This window comes from Grammomys surdaster, unplaced genomic scaffold (genome assembly GCF_004785775.1).
Source record: "Grammomys surdaster isolate TR1022 unplaced genomic scaffold, NIH_TR_1.0 234, whole genome shotgun sequence".
Classification (NCBI taxonomy): domain Eukaryota; kingdom Metazoa; phylum Chordata; class Mammalia; order Rodentia; family Muridae; genus Grammomys; species Grammomys surdaster.
Genome location: NW_021604679.1, coordinates 2,822,794 through 2,841,297, shown reverse-complemented (window position 1 = coordinate 2,841,297; position 18,504 = coordinate 2,822,794). Strand labels below are relative to the sequence as shown.

The 18,504-nt window shown below is 43.1% G+C and overlaps 1 protein-coding gene across 1 annotated transcript in view; it reads right to left on the bottom strand.

The window, feature by feature from the left end:
* Positions 1-8,821: 8,821 nt before the first annotated feature.
* The window catches only part of Nr5a2 (nuclear receptor subfamily 5 group A member 2), a 114,976-nt gene continuing 105,293 nt past the window's right edge, over positions 8,822-18,504 (bottom strand). Inside the window, exon 9 of the mRNA XM_028773808.1 lies at positions 8,822-11,958. Coding sequence (XP_028629641.1) covers positions 11,711-11,958 — 248 coding nt within the window. The 3' untranslated portion in view covers positions 8,822-11,710. The remainder of the gene's footprint in view (positions 11,959-18,504) is intronic.

Here is an 18,504-nt window from a genome sequence, read left to right as displayed (position 1 = left end):
GAGAGAGAGAGAGAGAGAGAGAGAGAGAGAGAGAGAGAGAGAGAGAGAGAGAGAGAGAGTATATACTTGCCCAGGAGGGTATATGGGAAACCAGAGGTTGACACTGGGATGTCTTCCTCAGTTGCTTCTTCATTTATCTGCTTTGTGTGTGCCTTGCATGCTGCATGTATGCATGTTTGCATGAGTAGGTGCTGCAGGTCCAAAGTTGACATTGTATGTATTTTTTGATCATTCGCCACTTTATTTATTGAGACTGGAGTCTTTTTAAGCCTGGAGCTCACTAATCTTCTCTAGTCTAGCTTGCCAGCTTTCCCTAGAGATTCTCTATCTCTTCTCCTTCCCTAGATTAACAGGCAGCCATCACACCTACTTGGCTTTTCCATGGGTTCTGGGCCCTATCCCCTGAGCCATCTCCCCAGGTACATATTACTTCCTTTGGAAACATGATCCACCAGTAAAGTTCGAGCTCATCTCTTTGGCAAGGCTCCAGGGATCTGCTCAATCTCTGTTCTTCAGTCCAGAGTCATGAGCCCAAGCTGCCATGCCTGGCTTTTAAGTGGGTGCTGGATGTTCCAGCTCATGCACAGAAAGTGTTGTCTCAACTATGCTATCTTCCTAGCTGTGTCTGACTTTTTGTAAGCTTTGTTCTGTTCTGGAAGTACAGCAGGTCACTAGAGACGAAGCAGGCTGTGGGAAGAAAAGGAAAGATTGCTATCTCTGGGCATTAGGGCCAGGGCTAGAACCATTGCTGTCTTTACTCCCGATGATAGGATGGCAAATACAGTACTCTGTGCCCAAGAAGAGTACATGTCTGAAATTGTCCAGGCAAAGACATCAAGGAGAATTAGCAACCCAGGAACAACTAAGATGGCAGCTGACTTGCTGATACTGACACCTGCCTTGAGCATTTACCGTCACCACCTACCCTGTGAGCCTGTAGTTTCTCTGGGGGTGTTAGTAGATGTACAAGTGATGAATGTGCCCCTGTGTTGGCAAACCCTCTGCCACTCTCTTTCTCCACACACCCAACTGAAGTTAAAAAAAAAGCCATTCCCACCTGTCTCAGTTAGGGTTGTACTGCTGTGAATAGACACCATGACCAAAGCAAGTCTTATAAAGGACAAGATTTAATTGAGCTGGCAGGTTCAAAGATTCAGTGCATCATTATCAAGGTGGGAGCAGGGCAGCATCTAGACAGGCATGGTGCAGGCAAAACTGAGAGTTCTACATCTTCATCTGAATGCGGCTAGTTGAAGACTGACTCCCAGACAGCTAGGACAAGGTAATTAAAGCCCACACCCACAAGGCCACACCTACTCCAACAAGGCCACACCTACTCCAACAAGGCCACATTGACTAACAGTGCCACTCCCTGGGCCAAGCATAAACAAACCATCATACCACCTATGCCAGTGGTGCCACAGACCCCCCACCCCCGCATTGATGGGGTGACAGATGCTAGTTTTTATTCCCAGCCTCTTAAGAAATCCCTAATGGAGAGACAAAAGAGGGCACAGACCTTTATTTTGTTCTGAGTCCAGGAGCAAACAGATTATTTATAGGGAATGTTTTTTCATTATAAAATAAACAGGTTTTGGGATTCCCCATTCCCAGGCACTTGTGTTCAAATATAAATATGTGTTGCATATGTAGTCCCATGTTTCCTTGATGTCTCATTCTCTTAAGGCTTCAGCATGCTCTTGTGCTGGGTTCCCTCTGGTATCTTTGTGTCTGTAATGAGGCTTTGTTGCATATCAGACTATATTTGGGGACGTTTTCTGCAGTGCTGGGAAAACAGGAAATTGCCATCTTTGTGGACTATGAATCAAAGTGGAGATGGAAAACCCCTTTTCAGGACGCTCTGAACAGGACCGACCGTCAGGGTTCCTACTGCACCTGGTGAGAGAACGTGTGGGTGGTGTCTCTGGGTGGCTTCAGGAAAGCTGGGATGCATATGTGTGTGCACATGGGCATACTTTAATATGCACCTGGGGAGTGCATTGTTGAGTAATTCCATTGTTGTGAGAATGATGCAGAAGGATCTTATCTAGATCAAGATGGCTACAACCTCTACCATGATGTAATCATACGGGGCCACCATTGTATATTGTCTGAAATGTGGTCATCTGACTATAATGTAGCCTCAACCTCAGACATGATGTGGCAGTGTTTTCAGAGCAAGGTAGCACAGTGATGGTGCTCACAGCAGAAGCAGAAATGTGATTCTTGCCCCTCGTTGTCCCCTGGCTTATGAGCTTCTTGTTTGTTCAGTTACTGTAACCGTGCCCCTGCCCAGCCTCTATTACTCTTAACATCCGAATCCTCCATGTTTGAGCTCAGCCTGTTGTCTGTTCCAGGCCCTCACCCTCTGGCCTCTTCCTTCTCCCTCTCTGTGGATCTCCATTCGCTTCTGCTCTCCACACCCCATCTCTCAGCAGCTGTTATCCAGGCATTTCTGCCTGTGGAAGCAGCATCCATATTTAAAACACTGCCCCTTCTATAAAATCCTTTTGGCAGGTAACATTTTAGGTACAAACCTGGCAGGACAAGGTCCCGCATTCCAGTGTTTGAGCCAAGAAGCGCCTGTCTTGAGTTACCTTTACATTAAAGTGGGCCAGGCATGGTGGCACACACACCTTTGATCTAGTACTTGGGAGGTCTAGGCAGCCATACCACTTTGAGATAGAGGCTTGTCTGGTCTCCTTAGCAAGTTCCAGGATAGCCAATGCTATATAGTAAGACCCTGTCTCATCTCCCTGCACCTTCCCCCTCTACCCCAAACAACCCACAAATAAACAAAAACCAAAGCAAAAGTATAGAAAGAAAATTAGCAGATACAAAAAAAAAATAGCAGATACAAGGGGTGTGTATAGTAAAAACACAAAGGGTGTGTGTAGTAAAACATAGGTGATGTGTGTACTTCACACGCACACAGTGAAATGCATCTGTGGTAATGTTTTCTGGTCTTTGCTCCTAGAATGTCACAGCTGAGATTGAGAAAGGGGAGATTCTTCCCCAAGTGTCAGGTGCTGAAATGAAAAAAGTGAGATAGGAGTCGCCTCTGCCTTGTATCGTTTCCATCATTCTGTGGTAACACAAATAGAAGGAGGTGTGCCTCACTGCTAGATGTACGGGCTTCCTGTTCCGGTGAAGTCAGTTTGCCTCCACCTCCTGTCACTTACCAACCATGTGACTTTTACTATTGAAGACATACATAGTTTCGCCCCAACACCAGATCTGAGTTCCCTCTGCACCAGGTGAGAGTAATCATAGGTGGTGTTTCTGGGTGGCTTCAGGAGAGCGTACACATGTGTGTATGCACATACATGCATGTATATGTAGGCATACTATAATATACACCTGGGGGATGTGTTGTTGGGTCTCTGTTGTGAATAGAATCACATTAACCTCGGGGAACTGTGAGAATTAAGGAGGTGACAGAATGAAACGAGGGCCCAGTTACTGTTAACCATCCACGCCCCTTTGTTCCTGAGTGGCACCAGGTGTGGATGGGCTCCGTGGGCACCAGCTCTGTGTTGAGCCGCCTGAGAAGGATTGGGTGGCCTCCATACGCACCCCTGACTGGATGTGCCACTTTAAGGCTTCTCTGAGAGATGCAGAGGGCGAGTACACATTGATTGAGCACTACACAGGGAGCCTGGCAGGAGTCCAGGCCCCACAATGCCCACAGAGATATCTGATACATAACCTAAGACCACAATGTGGGAGTGGAGGGGAAGTCAACCCTGCCGTGACAACACTCGGAGGGGCAGCACGTGTGTCCACACTTATGTAAAGAAGCTCTTTCCCTCTCTGTGATTCACATCTCATCATTGTCTTAACTTATTATGGGATGGGGAGAAGCTTTAGAACAGAAACTTCTAAACAGGCAGTGCTTCGATAATTGCCGGTGCCAGAGGACTGGGGGCAGTGATGACACGGTAGCCTGCTCTCTCGTGGTAAGTGCGGATCTGCATCTGCACGCTCCCCAGTATTCATGCATAGCGAGCGTTCTCAAGTGAGCCTGTGGCAAAATAAATAGGGAAACCACTGGTGAGTAATAGTGCAATCAGGACTCAGGTTTGGCGAAAAGGTGGCCACTTCGCATTGAGACAGCATATACACTAAGGTCCTTGTCTCTGTGTTCTCATTTGTGTAAGACTCAAAGACTATGTTGTGAGTGTTTTCAAAGCTCTGGGCACACTCCTGTTTGTATTTTATCTTATAGCAATGGGGATTGAATCCGGAGCCTTGTGCATATGAGTCAAGTGTTCTGCCACTGACTTAGTGGACAAGTTTCTGGGAGGTCTTAGCCTCTCATACAGCTGACCTAAGTTTTGGATCATTTTGACTGTTAGGTTTTTATTATTATTAATTATTATTATTATTATTTTAATCTTTGTATTTTGATATGATCTCTTTCATGAATGTACCTGCCTATTTTACTCAAACAGGTTTCTACTCTCCGAGGCCACACAGTATAATTCTAGCCCCTTTTACATCTTTTTCTTCAGAAGGGAGCCCATTTTGTGTAAATAGAATGCTATTTTTTATTGCCTACTTTCTTGGACTAATGTTGTGTTGGCACGTGATGGTTAGTTTTAATTGTCCATCTGACATAGCCTAGAATCACTTGGGTAGAGAGTCCCAGTGGGAAATTTTCTAAGAAAGGTCGACCTATGAGCATGCCTGTGAAGGGTAACCATGACTACCTTAATAGATGTTGGAAAGCCTGGTCTGAAAATGGGCTGCAATCCTCCCTGGGCTTGGGTCCTGGACTAAGTGAGAGCAGCTGACTGAGTAACATGCACGTGTTGGTGTCTGTGCTCTCGACTGTGGATGCGACGTGACCAGCTGCTTCAAGTCTTTGCGATGTTGGCTTCCCTGCAGTGATGGTCTCTCCCCATTAGTTGCTTTTTTATTGGAGTATTTTAACACAGTGTCAGGAATGGAACTAGTGCATGCACAAGACTGTGTGTCCTACACTGAAATATTCTCTCTAGGAAGGAGCAAAGAGGGAGGCTTGGAACTTAGGAAACTTTCTGACTGTAAGTTCAGAAAAATGACAAACTTTTCTCCCCAGTAGAGGTTAGGTGGGGCTTGACTACAAGTTAGCCAGGGAATGCCAAGGACAGGGCTTTGGGAATGTGTGGTCTCACAAAGTAGGACAGACTTTCAAGCTATGCAGATACCTGTGAACTACTTGTGCCAGCAAGTTCACTGGCTTACCAGTAGACTAAGGCAGAATTGTCTCTTTGGTCTGTGTTTGCTTATGTGTTCCCAAGAAAAGTCATGTACCAGTTAATAACATGAGTGAATTGCCCTTGAAAGACTCTGAAATACCCTTGCAATACTAGGTCTGGGGTATTTTAGCATCTCGGATGGGCACTAGGGCATCCCAGGCTGAGTTCCACTAAGATGCACATAGTCCAAGTCAAGGCAAATGAAGACAACTGTAGTTAAGATCTTGAATGTCTCCTAAAGATCTATGGGCTGAAATCCTGGTCCTCAGAGCAACAGGGATTTTAGACTGTTGGGTTTTGTGGGGCCTCCTCACGTTACTGAAGAGAGCTGTGAGACCCTGGTTTCTTCCCATTTCTGTTTTGCTTCTTGGCCATGAGATGAACAGTTTTGCCTCAAGTTCTTGCTGTGAGGTACCATCTCTCCACAGGTGATAAACAGTGGGTCTGGGGCCCATGAAAGTCTGAGCCACCACTTAACAAAGAAAAATGACAAATAGCACATACCAAAGACATCCCCTCCCCACTTCAGCTCTTGTTAATTATCTGTGGTATTTTAAGTTTTAGAAAGCTAGGCCAAGGATTAGTAGTAGTCTATGGGTCTCCTGCAGTCCAAGGTAGTCTGTGAGTCACAGAGCTTTAATTCTATCGTGGGGAGGATCCGATCACTGTCTGCACCGAGCCAGAGGCTTAGAACTAACTAAATCACTGCACATACCCCGATGTTCCTGTTTGTTTTTCTTTATTTTTGGTGAGAGCAAGGGTCAGATACAGGGAACAGTCAAAATGACACTAGGAGCGAGCCTCGGATGAATCGCTCCGGATGGGGGCGGGGCTCTGTGTCTCCTGGAGTTCATCTGCTACAGGGAACAGCAGGCAAAGGAGCAGAAGCAGGAAAGAACAGCCATGGTTCTCTGTGGTAGGGGCTGGCTCAGGCTGGGAAGGCTAGCCCGGGAGTCAGGGAGCGGTCATGTCAAGAAAGGCCTTGGGAAGGTTGTATGGGAGTGAACCGATCAATTGGGCTGGCTGCTGTATGGAGTGAGGTTGGGACCGGACAGACTAACAGCCGGAGTGCAGCCAGGAATCTATCGAATATTTTCAGGCATGAAATGCCAAGGGTCTGATCTAAAGCGTCTGGGAGGCCAGATGTGGACTGATTTGAGAGAAGCAGGAACAGGACTAGGTGGGTTTTAGATCTTGTGGCCTTGTGGGAGGAAGGGGCACAGAAGTAGAGCAGAGGATTGTGGGTGGGGAACCTGGAAGGGCTTCAGCTCCTGGTGCAGCAGTGTGGGGACACCCTAGCTGGCCATAGCTAATTGAACTTGGCTTCACCCTCAGAGGGGTGTCCCGGAGCATAGAGTATGGGGAATGGCACTGGATCACACAAGAGTGACTCAAGTGAGCCAAGACAGCTAACTTGGTGTCTGTGCCTTGTTTGGTGATGCTCCTTGGTTATTTTCAACGGACAGGGTCCGAGTGAGAATCTGAAATCAGATCTGCTTAATGTATCAGAGAGCTTGGTCCCGGAGTGACAGACGCTCCCCGAGGCAACCTCAATCTGACGAAAGGAGCAGGGAGAACCCAGATCTCTTGGTCCTACTGGGTTCTTGACCAGCTTCAAACCCAGAAGTTGGTCTAATTGTAACGCCTCCCTCACTACTTTCCCTCTTTCTTGCAACAAACATGTGCAAGGGTCTTCTCCCCCCCTCCCCCCCAAAAAAAACCCACCAGCCTAGCCCGTCACCACTCACCACGTTATTAATTTCTAACTTAACATAAAACAAGTGCTCATGTGAAACAGTTAAACTCCTTCAAGAATATTTATTTTGAGTGGCTAAACTATACACTTCCTGTTCGGCGCTTAGGAAAATTGGTCTGCATTATTCCAGGGAAATGTCAAGATCACTAAGTGTTGTAGCTTTCTGACCTGTGTGCTGGTGAACAAAGCTTCCACATGGTTCTCATAAAAATATACATCAGCGATGGCTTCAACCTGAACGTCAAACTTAGTTAAAGGTACAAACCCCCTCAAAGTTATTTTGAATAGCCAGCACAATAACCAAACGCACATCAGCATGAGTCATACTTCCATCCCTTTGGGTGCCTCATGGTGCAGTGGATTTAGCAACTTGGTGTGTTATTCTAAGAATGGAAGTTGGGCCCCCTTGGTTCTGTCAGAATGACCTTTGCCAGCTGCCAGTAGACTCTGGAGAAACTCCTGCCTTTTTTTTTTTTAATGTATATAACCACTTAGAAAAACATTAAAAACAACCTCAATGTCCTCACCTAAACTGATCTGGGTGATAAGCTCGGCGTATGTAAGAACTGTGTAAGTCATAGTTCAATTAAGCATCAATACATTGTATTTTGTGGCATGCCAAGTATCATTTACATAGTTTGGTGTTTTTGGGAGTGGGGGCAGTTGACAGGGTAGGTGGGATTCGTAGAGTACTGTTTAGTTGCTTAAAATCTCGGTTCCATGACGTGCCACATGTAGATACGTCCAACTGATAACTTTGCAGTTGTCAGACTCTGTCTAGTAGAGGTCTGCAGCATCCTGCCTGTCTTAGCCCGTGGAGGACCAGGAGGGCACAGTGGAATGACGAGGGTGGTCTTTGATGTTTTATACCTGTAATTGTTTTGTGACTCACTATACTTCATAGTACGTGTTTTATTTCTGAAGTGGATTTTTGTAGCTGTTCCAGCTACTTTGAATGTCTCCAAAAGCTGGGTAGTATTGAACAAGGCTAATTTCTCAAGCATTTTTAAGGCATTTTATTTTAGAGAGCAAAGGCTATTTTGGGTTTGGAAGTAATGAACATTATGTGACGTGCATGACTGCGTGTTTGCAGGTGAAGGTCTCAGGTCGTCAGTTTTCACTTCCTGAACCTAGTTTAGCTAGTATCTTGTGAATCCTACGTCCACCTCTCTTGCTGATATTACAGACAGGATGCCTCAGCCACATAGCTTTTACTGGGTTTTGGGCATTTTGAACCTTGGTCCTCACATTTGTACAGTACTATACCATCCAGCCATACCCCCAACCCCTGGTCCCGATTCTTGATACATACATGTAGTTGGCAGTGGACTGCCTGATTTTCTCTAGTACCTTTGCCTAAGAGACAGAATGACAAAAGCTGTCAGAGTGTCCCTTGGGTCAAACTGTTTCTGTTCAAAATGGTGTCACTGGACTGGGTATAATGTAGAAGTCCTGGCTTGCTTAGCATGCATGAAGCCATGAATTCCAATATCACTAACTGCAAATACAACCCCCTGCTTCAGTCCTCCTATGATCAATATATTGGTTGGTTCAAAGGGCTTTAAACACTGCTCTTGAGGACCTGAATTTTGTTTGTTTTTTGAGACAGGGTTTCTCGATGTGGTCCTGGCTACTGTAGCCCTGACTGGCCTCCATCTCAGAGATCCACCTGCCTCTGCCTCCAGAATGCTGGGATCAAAGGTGTGTGATACTACTACTGCCTGGTTTGAGCACATCTATTATTGTGAGATTATTTGGATTCCTGGCCATGTTATTTAATTACTAGATGCTTCCATATACAACACAAGGACAACATAAAGGATTTAGAAAGGTACCAGGTAGACATATCAATATTTATTGAAATACTGGAAAAAAAATCCATTTCATTGAGAAATTCATGGCAAGACCCGACATGACAATGTGTATTTCACTGATACAGTAAGAAAACGTCAACAAGTAACCAACTTCACACTTGGAACACTACATGGATTCCAGTCCAAGGCAGCTGCAGAAGAGCCACAATCGAAAGACTCGGACATTACAAACTGTCTCTTTACAGAGACCAACTACGGGAAACGCAGCTCAGCTGAAGACCTTCCCCTCCTGAGTCTGCCTTTATTAGGAAATCCTAGAATCAATAAGGCAGTTGGCTAAGTTACAAACTGGATACCAACTGACATCAGATAACTGGCCAGCTCTGAAAGGGCCCGGGCTTGCAGGGCACCATATACATGCCTGCTCAAACTGCTTCCGTCCTTAGTATGGACATGACTGTTGCCTGTTTCTGTAACCATTCTCAGAGTAAAAGCTACTAGGTGAACGACAAATCAGTATTTGACAATTTTTAGACTTAATATTCAGTGGGGGAGTACTATGTATTTAAAATAAGGAAACATGGATTTTTTTTTCAATGTCAAAAACTCTCCAAACAGCCATCCTTCTAGTCACTCACACACAGGGTAGAGCTTTCTCACTAACCACTGACATCTCCAGTCCTACTCCATGTGCCTTTAACCAACTTGGTTTTTAGTTGGGAGGAACAGCCATGTCTCTGGTTTAATGCTTTGGATCTGAGCTTTGATTAATGACTTTTCCTTAGAACCATGAAGATTTAACACTGAGAGTCAATCCCAACTTAGCTAGTGTGCATCCCTCCTGTGGATGGATACTAGAGGCGATTAATAAATGTAATAATAAAATAATCTTTTTTGTATACACTAAAGTTATAAACTAATATCTTTGGTATACAACTTACAATGTTTGGAAAGAGAAACCAGGTAAAACTCTTTTATTGTTTAAATGTCTTAAAAACAAGAAAAAGCTATAAGTCACATGATTTGTAATGGATATTAAATAAACTACAAACGGATTATGGGAATTTTGAGACATGTAATCAAGTGGATGGTTTTAATCATTAAGACCTTTCTATACTCCTGAACTATTTTACTAACTTGAAGACATGCTATAGTAAACACATATATTTGGTTTCTTCAGTCTTGGCTCTATCTCATACAAGGGGGAACCCAAGGAACAATAAATTAGCATTGTAATTGTCTATAGTTGAAACTATGATATACAATATAAATAAACTATTCCAAAGCCAGAAACATTTGTGGAAAAAAAATTAAGGGACCAGGAGATATTTTTTTATGCAGTTTCTACAAATGATTGTGCTGCTGGTAATCTTAGCAAATTAAAGACAAAATGAGAGTCCCATTCTTGATTTTAGTGTCTCACGACATACAATAATTAAGTACTGTTAAAAAATAATTACTAACCAGAAAAATAACATTAAAGAAATTACTGCCTTTACTATCTTGTATTATCAGAGTCCCTCCCCAACTCCTCCCAGGACCCAAAGAATGTAAACACTATATTTTATTTGACTTTAAAGTATTAACACTTTATTTTCAACAAATGTTGATCCACATCTGCACAGTTCCCTTTTGGGACCAGGAAGTAAGGCAAGGTTCCCATGCCTGCGGCATCGCATGCTAATACTGACAGCATTGTTTGGAGACTTTGTGTGCTATCTCTACCCTCTAGTATTTTGTTCTACAGTAGACTTTGGTCTATGACTTAGAGGCCAGTGTCTTCCATTCCCCTCTGTAGGAGACTGGCTTTCCGGGTCTTTCCAGGCCATATGCAGAATCACTGCTTTTGCATCCCAGGTTTAGAGGATGCTCAAGTTACAGCTGGAATGAACCTTAAGTCATCACTTTTGCAGCTCAACCTTTCCTTCATTTGGCAATGCTTAACATGCTTTGACTTCTCGGCTACTTAGACTGTGACTATCTGACATCCAGCAAAAGATGTCTAGTGGTTGATTTTCAAGTGAACTACAAACCTTGATGACTAAACAGATGGATGTATACTAGCAAGCCTCTCGGCTAAAAGTTTATGAAACCCAACCATGCCAAAGCCACATTTCAGCAACAACAGCAGAAATAAGATCTAACTTGCTTGTTGGGGGTATCGGCCTAGATTTGTTTGATTTCCCTTAATATTAACTAATGCTTATACAGAAGAGGGATACTGCCTGTTTTTTCTTCTTTTTTAATTACGAACACACGACAAAACAAACTTCAGAACATATTTAAAATGCAAGCTGACATATTTATACATTGTTCTTATTAGCTGTTGGCAGGTCTAAGACACAGACATTCAGAAATCATGGTTTAGTGGAGCTACTACTGGGTGTGGCTGAGCACAGGTCCTTAAAATAGCTTCAGGGCTCACGGGTCAGAAGGTGTGGGGCCTTCTGGGGGCGGGGGCTGCCAAGGCACAGCCCATGTACTCTTGAGTTGTTCAGCGTCACCTCGGAGTAATTCTGAACAAATCGAATTAACAACACAGATCAATTGCTGAATTTCTTAATAGCAGATTAGTTTAAATATACAAGGATTGTTCCGTCCATTGGGTTCTGCTGTGGTATTGGACTCCATCTGTGGTATTGGACTCCATTACACTTGCGTATGAATCCTCTGGGGATATGCAGCCTTTGATTCACAGTTTGCAGTACAAATACCCTGATATATCATTTATTTGCTATTAAGTATTTAATTATTATGGTTTTAAAATTCAGTGTCTTTAAACCAAGTTCGTAATTAGCATTGCTTGGAGCAGTTCAGAGTATTGTGTTTCTGTCTTCATCCTCGTCCTCCTCTCTTTCCAGTCTCTGTTCCTAGAACAAGCTTCTAGGGGTGGGGACTTAGGCTCTTTTGGCGTGCAGCATTTCAATGAGAAGGTTATTATAGGGCACGTCCCCATTCACGTGCTTGTAGTACAGGTAGTCTTCTGCCTGCTTGCTGATTGCCCGGATTTCTGGCAGTCGGAGAAGCAGCTGTCCAAATTTCTCACTTTGTTGTGGGTAGTTGCAAACTGTGTAATCCAGCAGGGCGGCGTTCACCTGCTCTTGAACACCTTCCACCAGCTGGAAGTTCTCAAGATTCTTGACATCTGCATTTAAAAAGAAAAAAAGAAAAGACAAGATTTCATTTTGGTGTATTTTTCTCTTTATATGTCTATTTACTGAAGCAATGTTCAATGTGTGGATGGCTGTCTTTTCCTCTTGACATAAAGCATACTTTATATGCTGCTGAATATTCAGTAAGCCCCCTTCACCATGCTTCCAGGGAAGAGGATGGCAAAAGAGCTTTGTAAGACTGTCTTGTTGAAATTCTGCATATACCTCAAATCAATTAGACACCAATGGATTTTCAGCAAGGTCAACTCTTCTTATATCTTACAAAAGGAAAGGCTCGAGGATTCTTAAAGTAGAGGGATCATAATATATTGCTAGCAAATGAGTCCCTAGAGAAAGAACTATCTTAAACCAGTATATTACACAATTCATATAATTCTGTATTAATTTTTCTGACCCAAGGTGAAATCTGTGTCCAGGGTGTGATGTAGTTAATTCTAATAAAAAGTGACAGGGTTCTTGTTTCTGTTTGACATTTTCTAAATGATTCTGAAAGCCTTTGACTTGTCTAGCCTATGCTAATGAACCATCTGGTACACTCCAGTGACTGCCAACTGAAGACTTGCTACTGGAAACTCTCTCAAATATATATCTTAGTGACTAATGATCTTTATCAAATGGAAAGCCTTGTCCTTTAGGCAGAATACAAGCCAGGATGCTTGGTGCCCTTTAACCTCAATGTGGTTTCATAAGTCTGACTCTTTTTTTCTCCTGGTCCTGGGTCACGGGTATGAAGAAGCTGGACACAGGCAATTCATCCTGTCTAACTCCCAGTGAGCATCCAATTTTAAGACATCTGCCCTTGAGGTCCTTCTACATATTGGATTAGAAAGAGACACAGCGTCACAAAGTCAGATGATCGGACAAATACACACAGAGGACGGGCAAGGGAAAGATGGAATTTTACTTCTGGAGTTTATTTATTTTTCATTACATAACTTTTATTCGAAGTGTGTTTAGAAGCTGCTGGAAAAATATACACAGATGTGTTTATAGATATTCTTGCACAGAGAATAAACAAATAAAGCCACCTTCATCCTTTTATTTTCTGACTAAAAAAACCCCAATATTCTGAAGTAAACCAAATACTATGAGTAAGATTAGTGAAAGGTTAAAAGTCCTAGATGAAAGGTAATTGTTGCCATAGTAACTCATAGCCAATAGTTTAGGCGCCGTTACAATAGCCTATGCCATACCTGCCTGTGTTCCTCTTGCCTGTCTGTGAGTCTATCATAAGGCCACCTTACATGTGCCCCTGCAATATTTTCAGGGAGCTTTGAATGTTTACATTTGTACTAAGCAGCTTTTCTATTACCAAGCCTCTGGTCCTGATTCAAACCAACGAGGGATCAGCAGGAAGTAGATGCATCAAGTGAGAGAGAGAAAGTCTTAGTTCAAAGTGAAGAGAGACAGGAGGTCAAAAAATGTGAGATTATTTACTGAGCGGGACAGTTAGTCACATGCTACATGGAAGTATTGCACCCTTTGAGGCACCTGACACTTGACACACATGGCAGTTTGCAGCTAACCACAGACTTCCAAGTGGATTTAAATGACGTATAAAACATTTACCAATATGTCTATGACCCAGTGTTGTGCTTGGTTCAAAATTACCAAGTGTAAATGATCAGAGATACCTTCAATATGTTCTGCCTCAGTAGGAAGTTTTGTTACAGTAATTTAAATTTAAAACAAAATATATGAAGCAAAGCTGGATGTGGTGGTGCACGCCTTTAATCCCAGCATGCAGGAGGCAGAGGCAGGCGGATCTCTTCTGAGTTCGAGGCTAGTCTACAGAGTGAGTCCCAGACATCCAGGGCTCCATAGAGAAATCATATTTAAAAAAACATATGAAATGGAATATCAATTCACGTGACAGTGACAGATGTGCATGAGGAAGAAGAGTTGTCAAGTTGGGAGGAGGTAGGGATTTGAACAGTATGAAATGTAAGATAAGATTTTTGGAGAAGATGTTTCAAAAACAATTATAAAACAGAATATTTGTATATTAACTACTATTCTAAACTGAGCATTTACAACTCTCAGATTATCATTTGTAGCTAACTTCCAAAAACACTGGTCCAAACTGGTGTTTTTTGAGAAGTTGAAAACATTTGAACATTTCATACCATACAGGAGGAAAGTTTCCTATTATTTTGGCCAAGTATACAGTCTTCAACCTTCAGTCATCAAGGTAGAAGTCACATGACTAAATTACCTCCCTAAGCTGCTTCAATGAATTTAGCATTAAGTATAATACAATGTATATACTGTTAATTGTCCCAAAGACTTGTAAGTCGGTGCTAGTGGTAAAGATTGGGAGAAAAGCAAACAAAAAAATAAACTTAAGGAGAGCCGGGTATGGTGGCCCACAAGAAACAGGACTGTGAATTCCATTCAGGCCCTGGAGTACAGGGCAAGCATGCACAAGGAAGAGAAAAGGAGGCAAGGTTGATTAACTGGCTCTCGCTTGCTGGCGAGCCTTTGCCAGATCACTGCGCTCTTCCCTGCTCGGAGCCGCCTCCCCCCATCATTAATCTGTCCATTTCCCTACAGATCCATTTCCCCATAGAGACTTCACGCTTCTGGGGAGAAGACCACACATTAGTCAAGGTATCCTCAGAAAACACACTAATTACTGTTCCTTTACACTGTTGGTGTATTTTCACAAGGCTGATTAAATTAACTGGAATCACAAAATGCCCTTTTTTCTGATCCTGTGAGCCAGCATGCTTTCTTTTCCAATTAGAAACTAATTTTTTGAAAATTTCACACACACACACACACACACACACACACACACGCACGATTCTTTTAAAAACTGTAATAAAGTATATTAGAGGTCATAGCATTCACTTGTCAAATCACACTGTAGTTTGGTTTTGTGGTCCAGAGAGCAAGACCTGCTTTTCATGTTTTACCAGTGAGAGTTTCCCCTCCCTGGCCGGAGCTGCAGAAGAAGCTCGCCTGCAGTCTCATGGGAATTGCAATCGCTCCCTCAGGTCCTATGGCTTTTGAATCTCTGCCTGAAAGATAAACCTTGTTTTGTTTTGTTTTGTTTTCAACCAATCTAAATGGTCCAGAGATGAGCTAACAAAGACCTAAAAGCAATAGAAAGGTAACGCCAAAATATAGGTGAAAACACCTCCCTCCAGGAAACCTGGAATTTTCTGTGATGTCTCTCCTCCTTAGGAAGGGTTCAAAAGAGTGTATTCTGACATCAACCTCTGAATTAGCTTTTACATGAGTTCATGTCTTTTCATGAACATTTAAAAATTTAAATAGACAAGTACAGTTTGGTTCTCCGGTTCTCCTAGTAAAACAGTATTGTGAAACATCTGGATTGCAGCAGCAAACCCCCAGCTGGAGGAAAAGAATGATATCAGCCAGAATTTGCCCCCAGCTCGATGGCAGTTTACACCTATCTCAAACATCTTGCATTTGGCATTCTGCACTCCTTTGGAATTTATATAACCTTCATCCTCATACAATTGGAAAAAAAAACCAAACCAAAACACTAGCTTTTATTACAAATGCTGTGTTGGAGACTGTATGTAAACAGGCAGAGGCATCCCCACACCTTTCTTACAGCCTTTAAAATTTGATGATTGCAGGAGCATTTTGACTTCCCTCTAAGTATCAATTCTCCTCTGTAACACTTTACTCACTCGGGGACTAATTACCAACTTTCTCTATGAAGCGCATTATGATAAGCTCACAGTGGGGTGCTCGGATTTTTCTTCCAGCCTTATTGAGAAGTAAACCCTTAGGCTTTCTTGAATGCATTACTGCACTTCTGTCACTGGTAGGATTCAGCTCTCTGAAGATGAACCCTTGGCCTCCCCCTGGTCACTATCACAGGAGGGCCAGCGACATGTTCAAAGATAGGTCTTTCACTGTGCCAGGGGCTGGGCAGAGACCAGGACTAGGTGTCTTTTCCTGAGACACATCCAGTGTTTTAGAGCAAAACTGAGGGAAAGAGGGATGGTTTTTCCTTGAAGCTTTGAGAGAGATGACAGGCTATAACATATAGGTATTGTCATGTGCTTTGTCTGAAGAAGGGCTTTTTTTTTTGGTGGGAGGGAAAAGAACTTTCCACAAGAAAGTTTTAAAAGTATTTTAAGGGGATAAAATTGAATAATTTGTATAAATAATTCTGTAAGAAGTTTTGGAGGTTGGTCAGGAAACTTCTATGAACAAAATTCACTGAAGAAAAGTAGAGTTGGAGAAAGGAGGGGTACAGAGGGAAGAGGAGACTTTGGTGTAGTTGCCTAAAATCAAACTCTGTTCTCAGTTTCCAGGCAACCCTGGAACACAACATCTCAAACTCATTCCTATAACCCCTCTACCATGATATAACAACATGCATATTAAGCCAAGACCACTTTCACCAACTAGAACAAACAATTCAACGTCTTTAGTAAATTAGTAACAAGAAACATAACCCCTGGGGGGGCTGCTCTCAAAGCCATATATACACCCTTAGGGGTCAAACAATCCTTTCACAGGGGATGATTAAGGCCATCAGAAAACAGATATTTACGTTATGATTCATAGTGGGTAGCTAAATTATAGTTATGAAGTAGCAAAAAAAAAAGTTTACGGTCGGGGGGTCATCACCACACAAGGAACTTATATTAAAGGGTCCCAGCATTAGGAAGCTTGAGAAGGACTGATAGACAAGATGCTTGAACTTTACATTGGGAGAAACACGGGCTCTTACAACTGTGGGCCTTTATCTAGACTTTCTAGCAATCCTTCCTGTGGTGATTTAAATATGCTTTGCCCATGGGAAGTGGTACTATTAGGAGGTGTGGCCTTGTTAGAGGAAGTGTGTCATTGTGGGGGTGGGCTTTCAGGCTCCTAAGCTCAAGCTCCACCTAGTGTGGGGAATGTGATTCAGTCCTCTGCTGGCTGCAGTGGGACCAAGATGTAGAACTCTCAGCTTCTCAAGCACCGAGTCTCCTGAACGCTTGATGATAACTGACTGAACCTCTGAACCTGTAAGCTAGCCCTAATGAAATGTTGTCCTTTATAAGAGTTGCCTTGGTCATGGTGTCCCTTCATAACAATGGAAACTCTAACCAAGACACTTCTCTTTCCATACACACGATGCATGAATTAACTCATTCAGAACATCCTTAGTGTTCAGGAACACCAGTTCTTGTTTTAAGTAGCTCATTTAATGAGATACAGAGGAGCAGTGGGACTTTACAACCACACTGGATGGACATCAAGGCTTTTTGGTGGAGGTGAGTGAGGCCTGAAGAATTTTGAGTGCTGGGATTCAAACCCAGGTCCTCTGGAAGATCAAGTCAGTGCTCTCAACTGCTGAGCCATCTCTCTAGCCCACTTGTTTTGGAAGGTGAGCAGGGAACTAAGCAATAGAGGGAAGGAATGTCGGAGACACAGAGTCCCATAGACACAATCTTAGAACAGGACAAAAGGAAGCCATTCTTGGAATAATACTCACCCAACCCTTTCCACTTAGGTAGTGAAAGTGCCACGAATTTTCTTTGCCCTTGACTATTTTATATTCAGTCTTCAGGGGAAAAGGGGGGGGGGTAGAGGGGTCTTCTCAATGTCACGGGAAGTTTTCACACCATTTGATCATATGGTCCAATTCAAGTTCAACAAAACCAAAGACAACAGTGCTCTGATATAGTAGTCTTCATGGCCAGGCCCAGTAACAAGCTACTCAGCTCTTCAGAGCCAGCTTTTCCATGTACAAAACATGAATAGCTTCCATGTTTTAAAGGGTCCTTTAAAAGGACTTCTCGAGTAAGTGTTGCTTTTTCTTTTTTAAAACTGTTCAGATGCCATGTGGAGACTGTTTCCAGCAACGCATGGAAAATGGGTGTGGTCTTTCTTGGCATCAATCAACCTGGCCATTTCCCTATGGCTGACTTCTCTAGAATATCTGATGTTTCACATTCCAAAATTAAAGTAAGGCAGAAGTATGTGCAGCTTTAATTTTCAGTAAAAAAGATCAAGAGGCTAGAAATGGCTCATTGATTAAGAACACTAACAGCTCTTCCAGAGGTCCTGAGTTCAATTCCCAGCACTCACATGGCAGCTCACAACTGTCTATCTTGGGATCTGATGTCTCTTAAGTCTCAGATGGCAACTTTCATCCACCCTTAGCCTCACTGGATACAAACATGCATGCTTTTGTATGTGATGTGTGACATGCTCAGGACACAGGGCACAAGGAACATTGACGATGGAGAATGTGTCTTGCAGCCATGTCTTTTCTTCTAACCACCTTATAGAAAAAGTACCACAGGATACACAGGGTGGCTCAGTGGGTATAGGGCCTGTTGCCTGTGGTGAGAAACGTCCCCCAGGCTCACGTGTGAATACCTGGCCCCCAGTTGGTGGCACTGCTCGGGAATGTTGGAGGAAGTACATCACTGGGGGTGGGCTTTGAGAGTTTATATTCTCTCTAACATATATTCTCATTCATTCTCATTCTCTCTCTCTCTCTCTCTCTCTCTCTCTCTCTCTCTCTCTCTCTCTCT